The 26,720-nt window shown below is 43.8% G+C and overlaps 2 protein-coding genes across 4 annotated transcripts in view; one reads left to right on the top strand and one right to left on the bottom strand.

The window, feature by feature from the left end:
• Positions 1 to 26,720, top strand: part of ERICH6B (glutamate rich 6B) — a 150,248-nt gene that overhangs the window by 60,612 nt on the left and 62,916 nt on the right. For 2 of the 3 annotated variants that reach the window (XM_054446664.2, XM_054446662.2), the window contains exons 1-2: positions 13,528 to 13,581; positions 21,682 to 21,733. The gene's annotated coding sequence lies outside the window, so the exon portion shown is untranslated. Of the gene's footprint in view, positions 1 to 13,527; positions 13,582 to 21,681; positions 21,734 to 26,720 lie in introns of those variants that run through there. The other variant, XM_054446663.2, reaches the window with a different exon arrangement.
• LOC129011582 (uncharacterized) lies at positions 12,807 to 17,208 on the bottom strand. Its single transcript, XM_054446669.1, has 3 exons — positions 17,131 to 17,208; positions 14,601 to 15,143; positions 12,807 to 13,853 (listed from the first exon to the last, which is right to left on the bottom strand). The coding sequence occupies exons 2-3, from the start codon at positions 14,625 to 14,627 to the stop codon at positions 13,239 to 13,241; spliced, it is 642 nt and encodes a 213-aa protein (XP_054302644.1). The 5' UTR covers positions 14,628 to 15,143; positions 17,131 to 17,208; the 3' UTR covers positions 12,807 to 13,238.

The raw sequence follows: 26,720 nt of genomic DNA, 5'->3' as shown, positions 1-26,720 counted from the left end.
CAACTTTCTTCCCTTGATGAGTTCATCATCCCCTAGAACAGGTTATAAAAACTGTTCACATTTTGAGATAATAATTCAAAGTCTCTTTATTTTACACTGTGGCTCATCATCCGCCTGGCTGAACCAAGTGAGAGTGTAGACAAATGGAGCGGCCAGATTCCACAGAGCCTTCCGTTTATCCCTACTCTGAGAACACTGCCCTCAGATCCATGCTCACACCCTGCAATGAACCTGCCCTCAGTTTGGCAGCGCTCTGCTTATGCCTCACAGACCTTATATCCAAAAGCAGCCTGAGCTAACTGGCAGCTCATATCATCTTTTTATTACAGCAAAGCTTTGCCTTGAGATGCAAAATGCTTCTTGATTCCTAAAAGACAATGTTCTCTTTGCTCAATGTGGCCAGAGGAGAAAAGCTTTGAAAAATTCTCTCAATCCCTGGATGCAGTTAAATCTGATCATCCTTAAATGCTGATGATACAAAGTTTACCTCTATCCCAAATCACTATACGATCAGAGAACAAGAAACCCTGCGGCAAACAAGTGTACCATAAGAGGTTCCTTCCATCAGTTTCCAGGGAGATTCTCCAACGGGATCCAGGAAGAACTGTGAAGAAGGCTTGCTACCAATTGCCACCAGCACTGGGGCAGCTCAGGATTTTCCTTGGCAGCTATGGGGTCATCTATGTCTAAGAAGGGGCTTGGTCCATCCAGAGTGGTAGCAGAGGGCTCTTGGGCTGGGACAACAGCTGAGCTTGCTTCAGACCAGACATCCCACGAGTCTGCTTCCAGAGAAACAGTGTTCTTGTGGTTGGCATTTATCTGCCTTGTTCAAGGGACTCAGTCAGTGACCCCCACAGTAGGGTGCTTGACTGAAGCTCAGTCCCCTCAATCCACAAGGAACATATTGTGCTAGGCTCCCTACAAAGGCACATACAGCTTGTGAGTGTCACAAATGCAAGCTGATCACTCTGCTAAAAACAAGGTAAAGGAACTTGAAGCACACCTCTTTACCCTTTAGCTTATTAAGAGATTTAAATTTTCTAGGCAGGATATAACACAAGAAGGAAAAAAAACTTCTATATGAACCGCCAGGTACAGCAGAATTAGATCTGCTGTACAACCAAAGAGAGAGATCCACACGGTGTTTGATTTCTTCCTCTTTTTTTTTCTTTTTAACTATTCAGGGATTATTTTTTTTTCTTACGACACTCTCAAATGTGGTTAAGGGCTCTGTATAGTAAAGCCAAGATAGCAATGTGCTGATCTGTTTGTTCTTCTTATATTTCTGGGCCTGTAGATAATCCCTAGCCTCTGTTACGCTGGGGTACAACTTCTTATGGCTGGATGAGGCAAAGAGCTTGAAGACACATAAGGGAACTATTCATCCTGGAGGGTGTTCTTTCATTCTTCAATTACAGAAGGACCAAAGGAAGCACTGCCCTGGGGAGGAAACACTGACTATCAATATATGAAAAGGCAGGATTTTCAAAAACTAGTTTGCCCCTGTTGTTCTTTAGAAAAAAGTTATCTGAGTTTCAATTGTCAGAGCCATTCACTCTTAAAATAAGAAGATGGAAATCCAAATGAGACTAAGAATTGAGAAGCCTTACCAGTAAGCAGGACATGATGCACAGAACCTAGTACGAGTAAGACCCTGATAAGGGTTAAAGCAAGCCCCCTGTCCCATCCCCGTGCCTGGGCTCTAAAAGAAGATAAAGGTAGTACCCTGCTTTGTAAAGAAAAAAGGTGCCCCTGGCAATTTTAGAGTATTCTCCCAAACTGTAATATCTGGACCGATGTTAAAATGGATTTTCCCCAAGTCTGTTTGCAGTCATTGGAACAATATGAGGTAAGGAGAAGCCATCAGCTTGGTTTTGTGAAAAACAAATTGCTATCAGCCTAACCTCATTTGGCTCCACAGTGTAACAGGCAGATGCTAGAAAGCAATAGATGTTATCTCTGGAAACGTCAGTTAGGCTCTGGGGTCTCTTGTTACTACCAGCAACCTAAATAATTGGCCTTTGAATGAGTCATTTCGAGGCCAGTGGCCGAAGAGGAGAGAAAGACTGGCTTTGGGAATGAAGGAGCAACAACAGAAGGCAGGAAGAGAAGTGAGGTGAGCTCACTTCCCTCTTGATTCAGGGGTAGGCAGACACCAGACCTAGCTCAAAGTGCACCCAGGAATTCGGGGTGGGAGTGCTGCCTGTGGAAATCAGCAGAATTTCTCTGAGCTCCAGGGAGTAACTCTATTTGGTATCCTTCTGTTTGTCCCCTTTGATTCTATTGCTTTTCACTGCTTCCTCTTTACCAGGTTTTAAAAATGCTCTGCCAAAGTCAATGCTGAGAAAAGAAACAACAACAAAAGTTAATCTGCTTTTGAAACTCTTTTCTAATGTAGAGGAACATATCTCTATCCAGTGCTGGTGGCACTTCACGGTGGCTTTTGTTTCGTCCTGGCAATGAAGACCATTTTACTTAGTCTTACTTTTCTGAACTTGAGCCTAACTAATGAATATTTTAAAAATTCTATTCTGAGTTGTAAATGAGTCTTGAGTAAGGTTTGGTAATGAGAAAGGTTAAATAAACTCTTGACTACGATCAAAAAGTGAGAATACATTTGTACTGTTATTGGTAAATCATAACCTTTGCTAAAAGGTTATTAAACTCCTATTGGAAACCTTTGCCATTTGTCCTAGTTTGACAGATGTTTGCCTAGTTATCACATTCCCACTGGGAATGGTCCCAGTTCATGCCTATTGTCTGAGCAAAATTATTCATATCTTCACTGCCATAAGGGTCCCAGGCCAGATGACAAATCTTACACTCACCCCAGCCATAAATCACAAGGAAAACTTCTTTCCCATCGACCTCCCCTCCCCTAATAACCTTCTACTCCTTTCTAGCCCATTGCTTTTTTTAGTTATACCATAGATCATTAATAATGTATTATTTATTTATATATATTATATATTATATATATTATATATTATATATATATCCCACCTATATCCAAAAGAAATTAAAATGGCTTGCAATGCATTCACTTGGCAAATATTTATAGGAAGCCTAAAAGGTCCATGAATACCACCTGAGGATAGACCTATGCACGAAGCTGTTCAAATGAAAGTTAAAAGGAAAGGAAGGGTAATAAAAACCACAGAGAGCTGGGCGCAGTGGCATGTACCTGTAGTCCCAGCTACTTGGGAGGCTGAGGCTGGAGGATCACTTGAGCCCAGCAGTTCAGGGCTGTGGTGCACTATGATCACACCTGTGAATAGCCACCACACTCCAGTGTGGATGACACAGTGAAACTCCATCGCCAAAGAAAAACTCACCCAACCATATAGAGGAAGAAGATGACTAAGCTAGAGACCACGGACAAAACCATAATTCTAATTCCTCCTATATTTGACTTTGAGCTTCCTAGTAGTAAAACCAAAAAGTAAATTACAAAATGTATCACATCAATTATATTTCCTGAGGACATGCAGCTTTAACATGAAATATCTTTTTTCTCCTGACACTAAATTCCATGAGAATTTAATTATACATTCGATAAATATGTATTGAGAACCTACTATGTCTCAGGCACTGTTCTAAGTAGGTTTTGGAATACAGAAGTGAACAAAACAGAACAGATAAAAATCCCTACCTTCAGGGAGCTAACGTTCCAGTCGGACAAGACAGACAATAAATAGAATATATCATGGGTCAGAGAGTGATAAGTGCTGTAGAGAAAAAGTAAAGCTGGATGGGAGAAAAGAGAGAGCTCAGAGAGGGGCTGCAGTTTTCATACAGCCCCCTATATACAGTTTTAATACATGGGGTTTAGGAAACCCCTCATTGAGAAGGTGACATTTGAGGAGAGTCGCAGAGGGGAAGAGACAGCAGTTGTGTGGACATCTTGGGAAGAGTCTTCCAGACAGAAGGAAAAGCAAGTGCCCAGGCCCAGTGATGGGGGCACAGGAGACCAGTGTGGCTTGGCAACATGAATCAGGAACAGATGATGAGGACATCAAGTCAGGGGTGGGGCAGGGAAGGACAGGAAGTGGAGACCTTGGGGATTTTCCTCCCAAGAAGATGGAAAGTCACGGGAAGATTTTGAGTGGAGAAGTGTTAGGACCAGACGCATTTTAAAGGATGGTTCTGGCTGCTATATTGAGCATGGATGTAGGGGAACAAAGGGCAGAAGCAGAGGGGTCAGTTAGGAAACTTGTGACGGGTCCCAGTCCAGAGAAGGTAATGAGAAACCATTCGATTCTGGACTGTGCTTGAGGTAACAGGGCTTGATAACAGGTTGCACATGCGGAGAAAGAGAAAGAGGACTCAAGATGGCTGTGGGTTGCTTGGTCTGAGCAGTGGATGTACTGTTTACTGAATGACAAAGACTGAAGGAGGAGCAGATCACTGGGGGAAGATCAGAAGTTCAGTTTGGGCCACATTACATGTGATATGCCTACATGACATCCAAGTAGAAATGCCAAGTCAAGCAGGTGGTTAGATATGAATCTGGGGTTCTTGTGAATCCTTACACTAAAAACATGGAATTGTAAGGTGGATGTCTTTAACAGATCTTTTTGCTGAAAGTACAGAAACATTTGTTTTATGACCATTTTTATATTAGCCTGCAATAAAAATCAAGGGCATACTCTTCAATCACAGCTAAGTGAAGGCATTTCCAGAAGCAGCCAAGCTAGTGTAGTAAACGTCCTGAAAGATGTTGCCTTCGGGAATCTAACTTGGAACAAGCATAGAGCTTACTGAACCTGGAGGAATGGGCAGTTCACATGGTCCTCAGGCCCGTCTCTTGCAACTGTGATTTCAAATTTGCCTTTGGCAAGGATGAACTCTTTGTATGCGTTCTCTGGGGCAGATGGTCAAATAGCAGGGCCAACTTTTTTTTTTATGAAAGCAAAAGAGTCTGATAAATTCTCACCCAGATCAAAGTCCATCTCACCCTTACTTGAAGGCAGGTCACTGGGATACCTGAAAGACCTATCAGAATTTTTCTTTAAAAGGAGCCATGAATTTACTCAGATGTCAGGCAAACCCAAAGCTGAGACCCTAGAATGATCAGCTGGTGTTTAGCAACAATTTGGAATTATTCAAATTAAGATTTGGTGTTTCCCTGGTGAAAGGATGGATCTCAGAAGGTAGCTTACACAGACAGATAAAAGGTAATTCTCTCCCTAGCCAAATAATAAAAGAATCTATAGTTCCTCCAGGCCGCATCAGTCTAGAGAAAGAAAAATGTGCAACTGTCGGAAATGCAGCATATCAGCAACATAAATGGAGACACTTACATCACTGTTCAGTTTCACCTTGAGAGCATAAAAATCACAACTTTTTAAAATTTTTTGAAAACAGAAATTTAGTCCGTTTTGCTTAGTTTGTATCTATAACACCTCCTAGAACAATGCTACCACAAAGTAGATGTTCAATAAAATATCGACAAAGTAATGAATGTAGCAACAAAAAAAAATTAAAAAACAAAACTTATGAGCACCATCTTGTGGAAGGCCTTATCATGACAACAACCAAGACTCCAGTCACCAGTGAGTGGACATGGAAATATCTGTGTGACAGGGATTTAGGCGCAATGGACTGTTGGAAGTGATGGGCTAGGAAAGTTGTCCTGAAGCTGTGTTTGCACAACAAATATACTTTTTAGATGCAGGTGAGGTCGATAAAGATTATAGGGGGCTACAGAAGTTTCCCCAAGCCAGCCCTTGGCATTGCCCCTGAGTGTAATTGAGAGGTGTAGCTTTCAAAAGTAGTCTTTGACAAGTTTCTCATCCCCATCACCAGCAAAGCTTGTTGTCATAACCCAGCCTCAAATTCTTCCTTTGTGCTCAAGAGATCCTTGGGGTGTGGTCTAAAGAGTTCTTTGGACACTTCATAGGACCTCTGTCTTCCTGTTCCTCCTACATTCCTCCCCATACCCTCTGATACTGGTATGGGCTTGGCCTCTCTTCTGTTTTCTCCAACTTTCTCCACATCAGGAGGAGGAGGGGGAAAGTCAGAGATAGTCATCTGATCACGTTCCTCTTGCTTAGCTCCTATGGGATCACCAAGCAGAGCAGCCTTGGGTTCTCTGTGCCCCACATCTCTTCCACTGAATTTCCCTTTTTTGGAAGCATTCCCACCCCCCTCCCAAGATCCTGGCACAGGTCACCAAGAGACAATGTTTAAAAACCCGCTAACATACACCTGGTATGTGCAGGGTACTCATGATTCTTCAGGTTTTGTGAACACCTGGAGCTTATACAATTTGATGGACCCTCTTCAAGAAAAAGAATATAAAATCATAAGTATGAATTTAGGTGCAAAAGTGAATATTTATTTAGAATGAGCAAAGAAACTGCAGGGATTCCCAAGCAAGTAGGCCGAATAGGAACAGCTCTGGTCTGCAGCTCCCATCGAGACCAGCACAGAAGGCGGGTGATTTCTGCATTTCCAACTGAGGTACCTGGTTCATCTCATTGGTTAGACAGTGGATGCAGCCCACGGAGGGCAAGCCGAAGCAGGGTGTAGCATCACCTTACCTGGGAAGCACAAGGGGTCAGGGAACTCCCTCCCCTAGCCAAAGGAAGCCCTGAGGGACTGTGCCGTGGGGAACAGTGCATTCTGGCCCAGATACTATGCTTTTCCCACGGTCTTCACAATCCACAGATCAGAAAATTCCCTTGGGTGCCTACACCACCAGGACCCTGGGTTTCAAGCACAAAACTGGGCTACCATTTGGGAAGACACCGAGCTAGCTGCAGGAGGTTTTTTTCATAACCCAGTGGCACCTGGAACACCAGCAAGACAGAACCATTCACTGCCCTGGAAAGGGGGCTGAAGCCAGGGAGCCAAGTGGTCTAGCTCAGAGGATCCCACCCCCATGGAGCTCAGCAAGCTAAGATCCATTGGCTTGAAATTCTCGCTGCCAGCACAGCAGTCTGAAGTCAACCTGGGATGCTGGAGCTTGGTGGGGGGAGGGGCATCCACCATTACTGAGGCTTGAGTAGTCAGGTTTTCCCCTCAGAATGTAAACTAAGCCGCCTTGAAGTTCAGACTGGGAGGAGCCCACCACAGCACCACAAAGCTGCTGTAGCCAAACTTCCTCTCTAGATTCCTCCTCTCTGGGCAGGGCATCTCTGAAAGAAAGCCAGCAGGCCCAGTCAGGGGCTTATAGACAAAACTCTCATCTTCCTGGGAGAGAGCACCTGGGGGAAGGGGTGGCTGTGGGCACAGCTGCAGCAAACTTAAACGTTCCTGCCTGCCAGCTCTGAAGAGAGCAGCGGATCTTGCAGCACAGCACTCGAGCTCTGCTAAGGGACAGACTCCCTCCTCAAGTGGGTCCCTGACCCCCATGCCTCCTGACAGGGAGACACCTCCCAGCAGAGGTTGACAGACACCTCATACAGGAGAGCTCCAGCTGCCATCTGGCAGGTGCCTCTCTGGGACAAAGCTTCCAGAGATAGGAGCAAGCAGTAACCTTTGCTGTTCTGCAACCTCCACTGATAATACCCAGACAAACAGGGCCTGGACTGGACCTCCAGCAAACTCTAGCAGACCTGCAGAGGAGGGGCCTGACTGTTAGAAGCAAAACTAACAAACAGAAAGCAATAGCATCAACATCAACAAAAAGGACACCCACACAAAAACTCAATCTGAAAGTCACCAACAGAGAAGACCAAAGGTAGATAAATCCACAAAGATGAGGAAAAACCAGGGCAAAAATGCTGAAAATTCCAGAAATTAGAATGCTTCTTCTCATCCAAGTTGTGATCCAAGAATCACAACTCCTTGCCAGCCAGGGAACAAAACTGGTCAGAGAATGAGTTTGACAAATTGACAGAGGTAGGCTTCAGAAGGTGGGTAATAACAAATTCCTCCGAGCTAAAGGAGCATGTTCTAACCCAATGCAAGGAAGCTAAGAACCTTGATAAAAGTTAGAGGAATTGCTAACTAGAATAACCAGTTTAAAGAAGAACATAAATGATCTGATGGAGCTGAAAAATATAGCACAAGAACTTCGTGAAGCATACACAAGTATCAACAGGCAAATCAATCAAGCAGAAGAAATTATATCAGAGATTGAAGATCAACTTAATGAAATAAAGCATGAAGACAAGGTTAGAGAAAAAAGAATGAAAAGGAACAAACAAAGCCTCCAAGAAATATGGGATTATGTGAAAAGTCCAAACCTACGTTTGATTGGTGTCCCTGAAAATGATGGGGAGATTAGAACCAAGTTGGAAAACATACCTTAGGATATTATCTAGGAGAACTTCCCCAACCTAGAAAGACAAGCCAACATTCAAATTCAGGAAACCACAAAGATACTCCTCAAGAAGAGCAACCCCAAGACACCTAATCATCAGATTCACCAAAGTTGAAATGAAGGAAAAAATGTTAAGGACAGCCAGAGAGAAAGGTCAGGTTACCTACAAAGGGAAGCCCATCAGACTAACAGCTGATCTCTCTGCAGAAACCCTACAAGCCAGAAGAGAGTGGGGGCCAATATTCAACATTCTTAAAGAAAAGAATTTTCAACCCAGAATTTTATATCCAGCCAAACTAAGCTTCATAAGTGAAGGAAAAATAAGATCCTTTACAGACAAGCAAATGCTTAGGGATTTTGTCACCACCAGGCCTCCCTTACAAGAGCTCCTGAAGGAAGCGATAAATATGGAAAAGAAAAACTGGTACCAGCCACTGCACAAACATACCAAAATGTAAAGACTATCAACACTATGAAGAAAATGCATCAAAAAATGGGCAAAATAACCAGCTAGCATCACAATGACAGGATCAGATTCACACATAACAATATTAACCTTAAATGTAAATGGGCTAAATGCTCCAATTTAAAGGCCCAGACTGGCAAATCAGATGAAGAGTCAAGACCCATTGGTGTGCTGTATTCAGGAGACCCATCTCACATTCAAAGAACACACATAGGCCCAAAATAAAGGGATGGAGGAAGATTTACCAAGCAAATGGACAGCAAAAAAAAAAAAAAAAAAAAAAAAAAGCAAGGGTTGCAAGCCTAGTCTGTGATAAAGCAGATTTTAAACCAACAAAGATGAAAAAAGACAAAGAAGGGCATTACATAATGGTAAAGGGATCAATGCAACAAGAAGAGCTAACTGTCTGAAATATATATGCACCAAATACAGGAGCACCCAGATTCATAAAGCAAGTTCTTAGAGACCTACAAAGAGACTTAGACTCCCACACAATAATAGTGGGAGACATTAACACACAACTGTCAATATTAGATCAACCAGACAGAAAATTAACAAAGACATTTAGGACTTAAACTCAGGTCTGGACCAAGCAGACCTAATAGACATCTACAGAACTCTCCACTCCAAATCAACAGAATATGTATTCCTCTCAGCACCACATAGCATTTACTCTAAAATCAACCACACAATTGGAAGCAAAACACTCCGCAGCAAATGCAAAAGAATGGAAATCATAACAAACAGTCTCTCAGACCACAGTGCAATCAAACTAGAACTGAGGATGAAGAAACTCACTCAAAACCGCACAACTACATGGAAAGTGAACAACCTGCTCCTGAATAACTACTGGATAAATGACAAAATAAGGGCAAAAATAAATAAGTTCTTTGAAACCAATGAGAACAAAGACACAACATACCAAAATCTCTGGGACATAGCTAAAGCAGTGTTTTGAGAGAAATTTATAGCACTAAATGCCCACAGGAGAAAGCAGGAAAGATCTAAAATCAATACCCTAACATCAAAATTAAAAGAATTAGAGAAGCAAGAGCAAACAAATACAAAAGCTAGCAGAAGACAAGAAATAACTAAGATCGGAGCAGAACTGAAGGAGATAGAGATACGAAAAACCCTTCAAAAAAAATCAGTGAATCGAGGAGCTGATTTTTTGAAAAGATTAACAAAATAGATAGACCACTAGCCAGACTAATAAAGAAGAAAAGAGAGAAGAATCAAACAGACACAATAAACGGGAGATCACCACTGATCCCACAGAAATACAAACCACCATCAGAGAATACTATAAACACCTCTACACAAATAAACTAGAAAATCTAGAAGAAATGGATAAATTCCTGGACACATACACCCTCCCAAGACTAAATCAGGAAGAAGTCAAATGCTGGAATAGACCAACAACAAGTTCTGAAATCGAGGCAGTAATTAATAGCCTACCAACCAAAAGAAGCCCAGGACCACATGGATTCACAGCCAAATTCTACCAAAGGTACAAACAGGAGCTGGTACCTTTCCTTCTGAAACTATTCCAAACAATAGAAAAAAAGAGACTCCTCCCTAACTCATTTTATGAGGCCAGCATCATCCTGATACCAAAACCTGCCAGAGATACAACAAAAAAAGACAATTTCAGCCCAATATCCCTGATGAACATCGATGTGAAAATCCTCAATAAAATACTGGCAAACCGAATCCAGCAGCACATCAAAAAGCTTATCCACCACAATCAAGTCAGCTTCATCCCTGGGATGCAAGGCTGCTTCAACCTACACAAGTCAATAAATGTAATCCGTCACATAAACAGAACCAATGAAAAAAAACAAATGATTATCTCAATAGATGCAGAAAAGGCCATCAATAAAATTCAACACCCTTCATGCTAAAAACAATAAACTAGGCATTGATGGAACATATCTCAAAATAATAAGAGCTATTTATGACAAATCCACAGCCAATATCATACTGAATGGGCAAAAGCTGGAAGCATTCCCTTTCAAAACCAGTACAAGACAAGTATGCCCTCTCTCACCACTTCTATTCAACATAGTATTGGAAGTTCTAGCCAGGGAAATCAGGCAGGAGAAAGAAATAAAGGGTATTCAAATAGGAAGAGAGGAAGTCAAATTGTCTCTGTTTGCAGATGACATGATTGTAGATCTAGAAAACCCCATTGCCTCAGCCCAAAAACTCCTTAATCTCATAGGCAACTTCAGCAAAGTCTTAGGATACAAAATCAACGTGCAAAAATCACAAACATTCCTATACACCAATAATAGACAAACAGAGAGCCAAATCATGAGAGAACTCTCACTCACAATTGCTACAGAGACAATAAAATACCTAGGAATACAACTTACAAGGGATGTGAAGGACCTCTTCATGGAGAACTACAAACCACTACTCAAGGAAATAAGAGAGGACACAAACAAATGGAAAAACATTCCATGCTCATGGATAGGAAGAATGAATATCATGAAAATGACTATACTGCCCAAAGTAATTTATAGATTCAATGCTATTCCCATCAAGCTACCATTGATTTTCTTCACAGAATTAGAAAAAAGCTACTTTAAATTTCATATGAAACCAAAAAAGAGCCCGTATAGCCAAGACAATCCTAAGCAAAAAGAACAAAGCTGGAGGCATCATGCTACCTGACTTCAAACTATATTACAAGGCTACACTAACCAAAAAGCATGGCACTGGTACCAAAACAGAGTTATAGACCAAAGCCACAGAACAGAGGCCTCAGAAATAACACCACATATCTACAACCATCTGATCTCTGACAAACCTGACAAAAACAAGCAATGGGGAAAGGATTCCCTATTTAATAAATGGTTTTGGGAAAACTGGCTAGCCATATGCAGAAAACTGAAACTGGACTCCTTCCTTACACCTTATACAAAATTGACTCAAGATGGATTAAAGATTTAAAGTAAGACCTAAAACCATAAAAACTCTAGAATAAAACCTAGGCAATACCATTCAGGACATAGGCATAGGCAAAGACTTCATGGCTACAACATCAAAAGCAATGGCAACAAAAGCGAAAACTAACAAATGGGATCTAATTACACTAAAGAGCTTCTGCACAGCAAAAGAAACTATCATCAGAGTGAACAGGCAACCTACAGAATGGCAGAAAATTTTTGCAATCTATCCATCTGACAAAGGGCTAATATCCAGAATCTACAAGGAACTTAAACAAATTTACAAGAAACAAACACGACCCCATCAAAAAGGGGGTGAAGGATATGAACAGATACTTTTCAAAAGAAGACATTTATGCGGCCAACAAACATATGAAAAAAAGCTCGTCATCACTGCTCTTTAGAGAAATGCAAATCAAAATCACAATGAGATACCATCTCATGCCAGTTAGAATGGCAATCATTAAAAAGTCAGGAATCAATGGATGTTGGAGAGGATGTGGAGCAATAGGAACACTTTTACACTGTTGGTGAGAGTGTAAATTAGTTCAACCATTGTGGAAGATAGTGTGGCAATTCCTCAAGGATCTAGAACTAGAAATACCATTTGACCCAGGAATCCCATTACTGGGCATATACTCAAAGGATTATAAATCATGCTGCTATAAAGACGCATGCACACGTATGTTTATCGCAGCACTATTCACAATAGCAAAGACTTGGAACCAACCCAAATGCCCATCAATGATAGACTGGATAAAGAAATGTGGCACATATACACCACAGAATACTATGCAGCCATAAAAAAGAATGAGTTCGTGTCGTTTGCTGGGACATGGATGAAGCTGGAAACCATCATTCTCAGCAAACTAACACAGGAACAGAGAACCAAACACCACATGTTCTCACTCATAAGTGGGAGTTGAACAATGAGATCATATGGGCACAGGGAAGGGAACATCACACACTAGGGCCTATCGGGGGGTGGGGGGGCAAGGGGAGAGATTACATTAGGAGAAATACGTCATGTAGATGACGAGTTGATGGGTACAGCAAACCACCATGGCACGTGTATACCTATGTAACAAACCTGCACGTTCTGCACATGTATCCCAGAACTTAAAGTATAATGAGAAGAAAAAGAAAAGAAAAGGCAAATTGCAAGCACTTCAAAGATTGAGGTCCTTCTGAAACCTCTGTGACAACTGACCAGGAATGCCTACACAGAAGCGGTTTGCAACCCAGCCTCCCACCGCACCTGACCATTCTGCCACTCCTGCAAGTCCACTCACAGTGGCCAGGACATGGGAACTTAGCTTTCTCCAACCCTTGCCCCCACATCAACCCCTTGTGGGTCTCTCTATCCCCTTCAGGGCAGTTCCTTTCCCCCTGGAAAGGACTCGAGGGCAGAGGGGCTGTCATCCAGGCTGCTGAGGGCCTTGTCCTGGGGACCAGCTCCAGTGAGCCCATTCAGGGCTCTGGGAGCCACATGTCCTATCTCTTCATCTACGCAGCCACCACAAGCTTAGCGCTGGACCCCAGAATTCTAGAAAGTCCCAGCCTGGAGGTCTGACGTGTACTGTCTCCATTCAGGGAAACACAATCCCCACGGCTGCAACTTCCCCCTGACACAGGCGACCTTCACGCAGACAGCAGGAAAACTTTCTGGCCGCCGCTGACGCTTGGTCCAAACAGTTCCCCGCCAGGAGAGAGGCTGGGAAAGGGAAGGCGAGGGCAGGTGCAGAGGCTTAGAATTCTCCGCCACGCACACACGCAGATTAGATGGGGCCCGGGGAGGCTGCGGAGTGCGGTTCCCATGGTAACCGAGAGCTGCCACAAACGCCGGGGCCTGAGATCGCGGTAGATGCGCGCGCCGGCGCCTGGCTTGGGTAAGGGCTGCGCACGTTAGCAATGCGCTCCTCCTGACCTCTTTCTCCTCCGCCTCCCTCTCCACCCACTCTCCTCCTCCTCTTCCCCCTCCTTCTCTGAGGGAGAAAGCAGGGAGCAGAGTGGAGGATCTGGGCAACAAAGAAGCGCCAAGTACATAGACTTCTTTGTTTCTCTCGCCCTTTCTCGGCCTCTCCATTCCCTTGGCCTTTCTGACTTCTGCTTCGACCCAGCTTCTTCCCATTGTGAAGGCCGTTGTTGGGTCATGATATTCCTACAAATAAAGGATAAGGGGTCACTTTCTCTCCAGAGAGCCCCTAGCTCTGGGGGAAATTGTGAGTGTGGATAGTACGACTTCTTCCTTGACAGTCCGCATATAGACCAGTCCCCCAACCAGGAACAAATTCCCCAGATCGAAAACTCCAGCCTTGCCCTGTGACTTGCCCTCCACAGCAACTCCTGTGGCCCAAAGGCAAGTCACTCAGCTTCCCCTGTTTCCTCCCCCTACCTCTGTAATGTGGGGGGTAAACAGCAGTCCTAACTGGCCTTCCAGGGAGATGGTGAGCAGTAACCAAGGTCAGTGTTTTTACAAGTGTTCTGTGCCAAGTGACGGCTCAAAGTCACCCTCCTTGAAAGTTCAAACCTGAATATATTTGAAATTCTATTTATAAAAAAGGCCCTAGGAAATTATGTTGTAATTAGTGCACTGGGTGTCTATAGTGCTAAAAACTGCACTGATTGGTCTAAGGGGGTTGCCAGAACATTTTGACTTCATGTTTGCCCCCTGGCATGTTTTAATGTGGATCCAGATCAGCCCAGGCCTGGCACCATGGAACTCACAGAAGTAGGTCATCAGTTGTTCCCCTCATGGGGGAAAGCAGCAGACTTCAGCCAAGAATCACGCAAGTTAATGAACAAGGTTATAAACAGCTATGGTAGACGATAACAGCAACAAGAACACATTACATTTGCAGAGCACCATGGAATCCTTGGAGTCCTTTACAGAAATGAGGCTTCTCACCTTGATCCATCTAGGGTTTCCAAGCATTGGCTGGCAGAAGCCCAGTGACAGCCAAGGGTCGCCCACTCCATCTTCTTCACCAGCTCCCAGCTTGCTGTCTTAGCCCACCCATAACTCATCTCTTGAGTTTCCCCCATAGCAGGAGGGAAAGTGAAGTGATGGTGGCTGAAAAGTCCAAACCAGATATTTCATTTGTGGTCAGCCTCCTGTGTGCCTCTCCTTTCATTGGATCATCCATTCGATCCACATCCTTCTGTTGAAATCCTGCTACGTGCCTGACATGGTGCCAGGCTACAGTCTCATGGATGAGGCAGACACACAAACCAAGGAGAAGTGCAATAGGAGAAAGGCAATGAGAGAGCAGTGGGGAAAAGAGAGACTGTTTCTGGAAGAGCTTGTGTGTCTTCCCAGACGAGGTGACTTTGGGTTGGGTTTTAATGAGTGAATAAAGTTGCTATCAAGTGATAAGCAAATTCAAAAGAAAGGGTGGGACTCCAAATAAAATCCCACCCTGGAGGAGCCATCAGAAATATGTACTGGATCCTGCAGAGAAAAAAGAGGGCCCGTTAATATATTGAGGTCTCTGGTTGGAAGGGACACATACAACTGTCTACCAAAGCTCGAGGCTTCTCTTGCACCAGGAGACAGGGTGAAGCCCTGTCCTTCTATTTCTCCTGTTGGAAAGGGGGCTGATGTATCCTGCTAAGGCAGACCCCAGCAGCAAATTCCTCAGCCCTTCCAGACCTCAGCCAAGAATCTGTATCCATGAGTCCCCCAGCCCAACACTGACTGGTCTCCTCCTAGACCTTAGTGGTTTACCGGCCTCTTCATTTGTGTTGTGTAACTCAAAAAAATCTTTGTATAGAAACATTTGCCTATGTTCTTCCTATCCCACTAAAAATAGCAAGTGTGAGCTTAATAACAGAGCTTATTCTGTGTTTCATATTTAATCCCTCCAAACTCCAAATGTGGAACCAGGCATCTGTGCCCTCTCAGACTGATGCTTTCTAGAAGAAAGGGGTTGCTTAGGCAGCACACCCCAAGTCCCAAGCCTGCCTCTCAGCTCTATATCCATAGAAGATCCCCAGTCCAGTTTTGACTGGTGGTCATGATAAACTTCAGCTTTATGTTAGTTCACCCCTTCAAGTAATGCTTTTGGAGCATGACTATATGTGTGTGAGCATGACTATATTCTGCACTTAGCCATGACCATGGGCTGAGTGCCCTGGGAGCTACACCTGATCATGTTCATGGACACAATTAACAAAATAAACAGTGTCAATATTCCTCACCCAGGCCTAATTTTCTGAACCCCTGACAAAAGCTGGAGCTTGCAGCCCTAATCAAACCAGTCTGTATAACTAGCTTTTCTACAAGGTCTCAGAGGATTTTGGAGGCACCGAGGAAAGATTCAGGTACAGTTCCCAGGTACTATTAGGAACCTGGTCCACAACCCACCAATTCCCAGAACTCTGTAGCCTTTTGGCTGTGGATATTTTTTTCATTAAGAAGGGCTCACTGCCACAAGGGTACCCCTCTTGAACAAGGACATAGGTCCAACATAGGATAACATGTCTACCAAGGTCAACCATTCTCTATCCTGCAAAATTCCTAACTCCTGGAAACTTGCAAACTCCTGACACCATCCTGGACTCTGTGGTATGTGCAAATGAGCTCTTTAGCCTGGATGTCTGAAGAGTCCAGTCTTCACATTGAGGATGGCCTCTACGTGACCTGGGTAATTATGCTTGGAAGAAATCCACGAGCAATCAAAACCCGAAAGTCCCTTTGCTCCTGATCTTACCAGCCTTCCCAATGACTAAGTGGGCAATTTCAGGTCATAAAAGATGCCCTTCCTCTCTGATTCTATGCCTCCCTGATCCCCCATTGAAATCTAGAATGCTTGCTGCTTCTGTAGTCTGTCAGGTGAAAACACAGACCCTCTAGCCAAGGCAGCTGCCCTTGATTCTTTAGGGAGGTCAGCAGCAGGAGGAAGAGCCCTGCTGGCCAGGCAGGTAGGAGAGAGGAGAAAGGATGTCACACGGGGCGTTAACAGCATAGGCTCCTTCCATAAATAAGCTCCCCTGGAACATCCTCTGGCTAGCTTTTAATTAAGTGGAGACTGCCCAATTCTCTCATGGGTCCCATACCCCAGGGGCCAGAGGTAGTGCTGGCATCTGCTAGCTCCCCATCATCTCCCTTACAGATGATTTCTCTTCCAACTCCTGTTAAAACTCTCCTCTTTTCTCATTCATTACATAATCATACTATGTTGTATTTTAATTTATTTTCCTGTCTTTCTGCTTAAGCAAGAAGCTTTCTTGAAGACTATCTATAGGTGTGCCTTATGCAACCTTGTGGCCCCAGTGCCTGACACAGTGTCTGGGACATTAAAAAGTCCTCAATAAATGTTTGTGGAAGGAAAGAAGAAAGAGAAAAAGGAGAGGAGGGAGACTTGGAAGCTTATCATTTTCAGAAGCACATTGGATAAGGTCTGGTGAATACACTAAATGATAGTATCAGGACTCACCAATATTTGGGCAGCCTAGAGGGGTGAGGCAAAACCTGCAAGATGGAGTGTAACATCAATCCATGTAAATACCTGTATCTGGTTCAAAAAATAAGTAGAAGTTTAGCACAGAAGAAAAAACAGATAAAGAACATAAAAGCTACCTTCAAATATTTGCAGCTTACTGTGAAGCAAGTCTGGACGATGTAGCTTCAGAGAGCAGATCTCAGAAGGCTGGCTGGAAACCCAAGGGAAGAAGATTTAGCAGCAGAAGTGTGTGCCATTTGATTTATGCTAAGTATAGTGCCCGGCACATGGAAATGGTGGCTGTGATTTTTGTTATCCTTATTATTACAGTGTCATGGTCATTATTTATTGTTTATTAGATCTATCCAACCGTCGGTCTCAGGAGGCACTGAGCTCCCATCCTTGGAAAGCCAAGGTCATCACTGGGGAGCCACCTGTGTCTGGGGTCACCCCACCTGTGTGGGGTGTTTGTCAAGCTGATTCCTAACTCCTGGCCTCCCCTTTTCCCTAATCCTATGACCCTAAGAATAATGCCCTGTATGTCCTGGGTAGTGAAAGCTCTAGATGCAATTCCTGACTGAGGAAACTGTCTTTTCTATAAAGGTTTTGCACTCTTTGCATTAGTTGCAGCGTGCCTCCCTCTTGCAACGCCACTGAAGCATCTCTTTGATGTTGAAAAACAAAATTGCTTTGTGTAAAAGCTTCTTTAATCTTATATAGATACAAATGCCTTGTATCTTTGGGGATATGCCAAACCACTCAGTATTTGAGAATTAATCTTATTAAAGAAAGCTCTGTTTAATCCCCACTGCTGTTTGCCAGAGATGTCAAATAATTCGACACCTGTTCCTACTGCTGCTTTACTGTGCACTCTTCCTGGATTTATTGTTAAGGAAAATGCATTGGCTTGATCAGGCTGGACAATGGGATTCCAGCATTCGGTTGGATGCTATAGCTATAGTAAAGTTCCTTTATAAGTATTACCTCAGTTTCTTAATTAGTTAAAGAAAAGGAAAGAAAAGTTAGGGGTAGGGGATGCTTGCCTGTTGTGAAGAGTAACAAATGATATGATGAAATTGCTTCATTAACTATCCAACTCAATATGATTACTTACAGTAAAACATCAGTATTGCTAAGAAAAATGGGGTTCATATAACGTAACTATTTGTTGTCTCTTCCCAAGCATATAGGAAACCCCTGTCCTTGATTAGACCTAGTCTGTAAAATATCTTTTGCATATAAATATATATATATTTTGCATATAAATATATATATAAATATAAATATATTTTGCATATAAATATATACATAAATATAAATATATATACACACACACACACACAGAGTCCTGCCACATAACATTTCACTTGACAGACCATGTATACAACAGTAGTCCCATAAGATTATAATACCATATTTTCACTCTTCCTTTTCTGTGTTTAGATATGTTTAGATGCACAAATTCTTACCATTGTGTTACAATTGCCTACAGCATTCAGTACAGTAACATGCTGCCCAGCTTGTAGCATAGAAGCAACAGTCTACACCATATAGCAATAGACTGCACCATGTAGGTTTGTGTGAGCACACGCTGTGATGTTCACACTGTAACCACCTGACAGGTTCTTCCTGCCTGCTGCACAAGCAAAATCAATTCACAGAGACCATGGCACTGGAGTAAGAAAGAGTCTAATTGACATGAGGCAGGCCACACCACGCAGGAGATGGAGTTATTACTCAAATCAATCTCCCTGAGCATTTGGAAGTTAGGGATTTTCAAAGATAGTTTGGGGAAAAGGGTTAGGGGTGGCTAGGCAAGGGGTTATTGCTGCTGATTGGATAGGGGTACAAGAAATGGTTCTCCTGCTTGCTGAGTTACTTCTTTTGAGTGGGCCACAGGAGTAGTTGGTGGGTCCAGGAGGAGCCATAGGTGTCAGACATGCAAAAAACCTGAAAAAGACATCTCAAAAGGCCAATCCTAGGTTCTACAATAGTGACGTTGTCTGCAGGAGTGATTGAAGTTGCGTATCTTGTGACCTCCAGAATAATGACTGGCAAAAGTTTATGTCTACCCCTTAGCAGAATTCAGCCTCCTCTCTCCTCCTGGCCTGGTGGTCTCTCATTAGCTTTACAAAGGTGGTTGAGTTTGGGGAAGGGCTATTATCATTTCAACTATAAGCTAAATGTCTCCTAAAGTTAGCTGGCCTAAGCCCAGGAATTTTTATGAGCATCTTGAAGGCCAAAGGCAAGACGAGGGTTGGCCAGGTCAGATCTCCTTCACTCCCATGATTTTCTCACTTTTATAATTTTTGCAAAGGTGGTTTCAACACAATGGCAAAATTGCCTAATGATGCAGTTTCTCAGAGTTTATCCCCATCATTAAGTGATGTATGATTATATAAAAATGTCGGTCAAAATGAACTCACTGGCTCCCTTTCTCCCAATTCACTTCTGGATCTTCTCAGTTAAGAGCTATCAGTGAACAATCCAAACACACAACCATATGAGATAATCACTCAGTTACTAATGTTGTCAATTATTTGTCGAGCTCCTATCAAATGCCAGGCACTATTCTAGCTGGTGGGAATACAATGGTGAACAAGAAAGCAAAGTTCCTACTCTCAAATCTACAGACCAAAGAACATGGTATGTTCGGGAGTAACAAATATTATGAGGAAAATAAAACAACATGATAATACATGTAGTGATTGGAGGTAAGGGTCAGGGATGGAAGTTTTAGAAAGCCTTGCTAGGGAGACATTGGAGCAGACACTTGAGAATGAGCCAGGTGTTGGAAGATCTTCAAATGGATGAAGAACTCTTCAGACAGTGGGAAGGGCAAGTGGAAGCATCCTGAGGTGAGAACAGGCAGCAACAAGGGAAGGAGGAGTTCAAGAAGGGCAGGAGAGGATGTGGGGCCAACCTGGGTTGGCCCAGGAGGGCTTTTAAAGGGAAGTGGAAGCCACTGGAGGATGGCTGGGAGCAACATAGAAGCAGTGGAGCAATGTGGTCTATTTTATGTTTTTAAAAGCCACCTCTGAAGAATGGATTATTGGAAAGCAAGAGCCAAAGCAGAAAGACTGCCATAGAAAACGCTGGGTTTGACGATGGCGATGGCAGTGGTGGTAGAAGGAAGAACGGATTCAGGACATTTTGTGGGAGGTGGTGCAAGAGGACTTACGGATTGATTCGTGGGTTTGGGAGGATGAAAAAGAGGAATCAAGGGTGACTCCAAGCTTCTTCATCTGAGCACTCAGGGAATTATACCAGAGGTTCCCAAATTTTCTCCATTCAGGGCGCCCTCAATGTCTCTGAATTTTTCACGGTGCCCACAGGCCAAAAGAAATCCCTAAAGGTTTCATGTATTGAATCGTTACATCCAAATAACTTCATGCATATCTCATCCTTGTGTCACATATTTATGTCACAATTTAATACACAGAAATTGAAGGAAAAAATAATGCTTTTATTTCCTTCTTAAATAGCCACTGCAGGGGAGAAAGCGTAATTTATTTTATTTCCCTTTTTAGGTTCTTAGTGGAGACATCTCCTGAAAACAAAAGTCAGATTAACAAAAAACATGCAAAAATGTACGAATGCTTGCTGTACCTATCATACAGGAGAGGACTCAGTTCAAAAATATTTCTCTCTCAAGGCAGTGGCTTAGGGACCTTGCTTAAATAGTATTTTAACAAAGAGCCATAAATACTATATAGTGACAGGACAAAGAAAAGAGCAGTTCCAGTCTATTAAAAAGCAGGAAAGTGCGTGGGAAGAGAGTAAATCTGTTCCCAGATTCCTCTGGTGTCTGCTGCTGCCTTCTCTGGGCCAATAAGCAAATGCCATCTCCAATAAGGCAGGATTTTTGTGCTGCCATCAAGCAAACAGAGGCTGAGGCCGAGTGTTCCCCTGCATTTTCAGTGTCTTTAACTTAACAATTCTCAATATTATGGAGGAAAATATTTTTATTTCCTTCCCCACAATGACTTACTAATGAATTGTGTGTACCCATTGGGCATTGCACAACTTCCCAAATCTTGGAATCAATTGGACGTGGCCACCCTCATTTCCTGTTCCATACTGATTTTGGGGTGGTGCTTGATTTTTATCTCAACAACTGCCACATGCCCAGCTTTGCAAAATATGCCATAATTGAAAGGAATGTAGCATAATCTAAAGTTAGTTGATGTCCAACAGATGTCAAGTATCACTGTTTCCCTCAAAAATTTAAACTATACTGTGGCGTCCCTGTGAGTTCTCTGCAGTGCCCAGGGAGCCTTGGTGCACAGATTGGTGATGCCATTTAGGGGTGGCGGTGGGGTTGGCAGAAGAGGCACATTGTAAGTAAGGGCTGCTTTGGTTTGATTTGCTGTTGGACATTCAATGAAAGCTACTGACCAAGGAACTTTAAGGAAGAAACATACCACAAAACTAAATTCATCCAATGTTAGTATAGAAAAAAATCTATTTTCCAGCATTATTAAGAAATATGTTTTTCTCTGACCAACTTCCTGGATAACTAACCAGAAAACGTTTTTCTTTCAGCTGTTATTGTTGAAAACTCTCTTGGCTTGGACTCAGTTTACCCCCTGACATTGTAAGTACTCAGCCAGGAGGCTGACTGGGCTCCATTGTCCCATGTCTTGAAGATTACGCAGTCATGATTTCAAATAATTCTTATTGTCCTCCCTGTTAGCCACTCTGTGATCCTAGAAACAGTCATGTCAAAATAGATCTCCGTGAAGTGGATTTTATTTTCCTACAGAAACAGCATTTTAAATGCATTGCATTTCTCATTACGAACTGGGCATTCAATAAATTCTAGATGATACCACCAGTAGGGCTTCCAAAGAAATGTTCTTGCAGGGTTAAAGTCTCTTATCTGCAAGCTCTGAAATACAAAAAGTTCTGAGAACTGAGTCTTCCTGATAAGTTTGTGACACTCATTTTTCCACAAAACCTGACCTTCCAGAACTCCATTGGGAGCAAAATCCAACCTAAATGGAAGTGGGACTAAAAGCTTTTCTTTATCCCACTCATTGTAAAAGTTTACATGTTTGCTGCAGAAATACTAAGACTCACCACAGTGTGCTTCCCCAGAGCCCTCTGGGGTTGTTTTTTTATCTACAATGTAATTGATATATCTAAATTCCACAGCACAACTGGCCGCAAGGATTTTGAACAAGGGATAGTTAGTCTCCGAAACACAGGGTAGAAAGGAACCTATGGATCTTCTAGGTCAATCTATTAATTGCCTGGAGATATGTGGCAGAAGCAGCGAACATGTTCAGAATCATATACTTTTTAGGCAAGGTGCGGTGGCTCACGCCTGTAATACCAGCACTTTTGGAGGCTGAGGCGGACGGATCACCTGAGGTCAGGAGCTTGAGACCAGGCTGGCCAATATGGTGAAACCCCGTCTCTACTAAAAATACAAAAATTAGACAGGTGTGGTGGTGGGCGCCTGTAGTCCCAGCTACTTGGGAGGCTGAAGCTGGAGAATCGCTTGAACCTGGGAGTCAGAGGTTTCAGGGAGCCGAGATTACACCACTGTACTCTGACCTGGGTGACAGAGTAAGACTCTGTCTCAAAAAAAAAAAACCATGTATTTTTGGGATCTCAGCCAAGAAGACAGTGCAATTTCTCCCGCCACCAGCTGCCCACCACCCCACGAGGCAGCCTAAACATGTGCTCATAATTGCTGAAACCCTGGCATCTCAGCACAGTTAGTGGGTAGAAAGGTATTTTTCACACACCGCAAAAATACCCTTCTTCTGAGATCTGAAATTAAATATGGCATCTGTTATAACAAGTATCAATAATTCTGCTTTGTTGCTGATAATTGTGACTATTTAAGAGAGGTTAATTGAAAGGTTCTTTATCTGACTTGAAAATTAGTGCAGTCAACTTGTAACCGTGGATGTCTTTTCATCTCAGTGAATTTCATTTTAGCAAGTAGGAACTCTAAATATTACTTCTTCATTCTTTTAAATAATTTTCATGAAAGCTTTTAAATATTTGAAGGAATCCCTAAGAACTTGAGTTATAAAGATTGGAAAGAAGACATATGTTGCTTATCTCCTCTTCTGCAGTATTTAAACTTTGGAATGAGACAGACATTGAATATCAAATATGGCACTATGTAGCTATGACCTCAGACCAGCTCACTGCCCTGGTTCTTAGTTGGTTAATAGGATAACTATACTTTGCCAGATTGTGTTCAGTCTTTAAAGGAAAAAGGAAAAGAAAAGGAAAATACCTTTTTCTGTTCTAGGCACATAGTAAGTGCTCAGCAAATGACAGAAACCCAACTTCTCCCTCCTCCTCTTCTCCCCCTCTTTACTTTCTTTATCAAGGAGAATTATTGTTTAACCAGAGCTTGTGGAAGAGGCTGTGAGAGAGCTAAAGCCAGTGCGCAGGGGGAGACCCCTAAGAAGGTTCCCTGAGAAGGGCTCTCCTCCAAAACACACATGACATTTGGCACTGGGGAAAGAACATTGCCCTCAGCAAGAGCAGACCTAGGTCCAGATCTTAGTCTGGCCACTTAGGACTTGCCTGACCTTGGTGGAGTTATTTGATTTCTCTGAACTTTAGTGCTGTCATCTATAAGATGGAGATGATAGTGTTTATCACATAAGGCTGCAATGATGAATCCATTAAACAGGGCCCACGAAAGCACTTTGCAGCACAAAGCACTATAGAAACAGCTAAAGCATAGAGAAGAAGCGGGGCCATACTCCAGTCTGGAACCAGAAGAACCTCTTCCTAATTTAGATAAAAGGAGAAGAAAAGGCAGACGTGGCAAATTACAGCCCAGTCCATGTGATATTGATGCTGGGCAGAATTCTAGAACATCTCACTTGGGACAGGGTACAGGCAGCAGGGCTCCCTGGAGAGTGAGGCAGGGGCACTGCACCTCTCTGACCACCCTTAGAGATGGGAGGACACCTTGAGTGGGTTGGGAGTCAGGGAACCAAAGAGGAGGGGCTTCAGGAAGTTGAGGGGGAGGGGCCTCGGGAGCAAAGTGGGAGTGGCCTCAGGGATTCCAGGGGCCAGGTCTCAGGGAGCACGCTGGGAAGAGCTTTAGAGAGTGGAGACTGAAGGGCCTCAAAAGCTTGGCCCAGCCAGCAGCCTGTAGAAAGAGCTGCTTTCATCGAAACCTTCTTGGGTTTGGTTTGTTTTATTTTGTTCTTTTGAGACAGGGTCTCGAAACCAGCACAGTGGCTGATCTCAACTCACTGCAGCTTTGACCTCCTGGGTTCAAGTGATCCTCCCATCTCAGCCTCCCACGTAAGCTAGGATCACAGGTGCACACCACCATGCCCAGCTAATTTTTTAGGTTTTTTTTAGAGATAGGGTCTTACTGTGGTAGCCAAGCTTCTTCTTGGTATTTCTTTTTTTGTTTTCCAGCCAAAAATGTTTGTAGTAAGATTTTCTTCCTCCCACCGTTGGACTATTTTTGATGCTCAGGTAGAAAACAATTTTTTCTTTCAAACAACTTTTTTTTGACACCTGTAAATGAAGACTGTAAACTCTTCTGTTTCCCCTGAAAGCTGATTTTCCTTACCTATGAAGTGAGGGTGATGATGCTCACATCAGGGCTCGCTGTGAGGGTGGAGGGGGCCAGAGCTTTGGCCACACAGAACCTTAGCTCCCCTCCCCACAGCCTCCCCTGACTGACGGCTGGAGATGGGCAGCATGAGTGCCTTCTGCCGCAGCATCCCCGGGGCTTTCTGGTTGGACATTTGTGTCAGTGGTTTGGATGAGGATACAGATAAGACTAAGCTGGGAGGAACAGGAAATGGCTAGCAGTCGATGAACAATTATTTGGATGAGCCAAAGAAAAAGTAACGTCCTGGTTAGAGGGGCAGGAGCCCCCTTCCCCTTTTGGAGTGGGTGCTCCAAACATCCTCACAGAGTCAGCAGAGTTCCCTCTTCTCAGATACACCACACCGCACCGTGAAAGGTGATCACGAGTGTGCCCCTGTCTCCAGGTGTCTGGGCCTGGGCTCGGCTTCTGTTCTGGGCCACCTGTGTAGAGAGCCCTTGGCCCACAACAGTGCATCTGGGGAGAAGACCCTAGAAACCTCACCATCCACAGAAGGGGGGAAGGAATGGGAAAGGGAGGGGTCAGTAGTCACACATTCACTCAACACACATCATACCCGCTGTGTGCTGGCTAGGGCCCTAGGCCCTTGGGCTACACCAGTAAATTAAACCAAGATCCCTGCTCCCAGGGAACTTACTTTGTAATGAGATGGGCAAGACGGCGCACACCACAAATGAATAAGGCACTTGGTACATTAGATGGTAAGAGGTGCTCTGGGGACAAAGGGGAAAGGACGGCAGGTTAAGGGATATGGTAAGTGCTAGCAACGGGCAGGGGAGGACCCAGGGCAGTGGGGCATGCTTCACTGAGGCACTGGGGAAGGGGGTGACAGAGGGAGCAGGACTGTGGCAGAGATCTGGGGACAGGACCCAGACACAGGGAGAGTAAGGGCCTTAACCAGAAATAATGCCCTGACCAGCACCTGGCATGTTAGGAAAGACCAGCAGGTCTAGGACCAGCAGGGCAGGAACCAAGGGAGGCAGGGGGAGAAGAGTCGGGAGGACATTGCAGGCACCGAAAGGGCTTTAACTTCATCTGGGAGAGGGGAGCTATCACAGGGAAGTGAGGGGTCTGCCCCACATCTTCAAAGCCAGCGACTCTGTGAAGAACAGACCTGTCAGGGGGTGTGATTGTTAATTTTATGTGTTAATTTGACTGAACTAAGGGAGGCTCATTATTTCTGGGTGTGGCTGTGAGGGTGTTTCTGGAAGAGATTAGCACTGGAACTGGTGGAGTAGGTAAAGAAGATCATCTTCCCCAATGTGGGTGGGCATTGTCCAAGCCACTGAGGTCCCAGCTAGAAGAAAAACGTGGAGGAAGGGACAATTTTTTTCTCATTCTTCTTGGTCTGGGACGTCTTCTCCTGCCCTAGGACCTTGGAGGTCCTTGTTCGCAGGCCTTCAGACTCCAGGACTTACACTAGGGGACCCCCTCCTCCATGTCTTAAGCCTCCAGCCTTGGACTGAATTACACCACCAGCTTTCCTGGTTCTCCAGCTTGCAGATGGCAGATGGTGGGCTTCTTGGCCTCCATAATTGTGTGAGCCAATTCCCATAATAAATCCCCACTTATATTTCTATATATATCCCACTGGTTCTGTTTCTCTGGAGAACCCTGAATGATACAGAAGGTAATTGCAATAATGCAGGCAAGATGTGTTCGTGGCTCAGAGCAGGGTGGGAAAATGGAGGGATGAGAAGAGATGAGATCCTTTGAAGAAGGAGCCAGACTGCTCTCCTGGTGGATATGAGGTAGGGTGAGAATGAAAGAGAAGAGTCTTAGTCCCAGGGCTGAGAGGTCTGGGGAGGAAGACTAGGATCCCAGTTTAGGCACAGTGAGTTTGAGACGTCTGTTAGACATCCCAGCAGAGATGCCAAGAAGGCTGTTGGAGTTGAGCCTGGAGTCCTGGAGGAAAGTCTAATTGCTACCTTCAAACCCTTAAAAGGCTGTCATGTAGAACTCTTCATCCTGGCTC

Source organism: Pongo pygmaeus, chromosome 14, assembly GCF_028885625.2.
Source record: "Pongo pygmaeus isolate AG05252 chromosome 14, NHGRI_mPonPyg2-v2.0_pri, whole genome shotgun sequence".
Lineage (NCBI taxonomy): Eukaryota > Metazoa > Chordata > Mammalia > Primates > Hominidae > Pongo > Pongo pygmaeus.
Note: the sequence above shows the minus strand (reverse complement) of the source record. Positions and strands in the feature narration are given on the sequence as shown.

Excerpts from the sequence above, each read along its gene's own strand:
- LOC129011582 (XM_054446669.1), bottom strand. The coding sequence starts at position 14,627 with ATGCTTGGAAACCCTAGATGGATCAAG. Across the intron at positions 13,854-14,600 it reads GAAACCCTAGATGGATCAAG|GAATATCATGACCCAACAAC; the intron begins GTGAGAAGCCTC and ends CTTTATTTGTAG.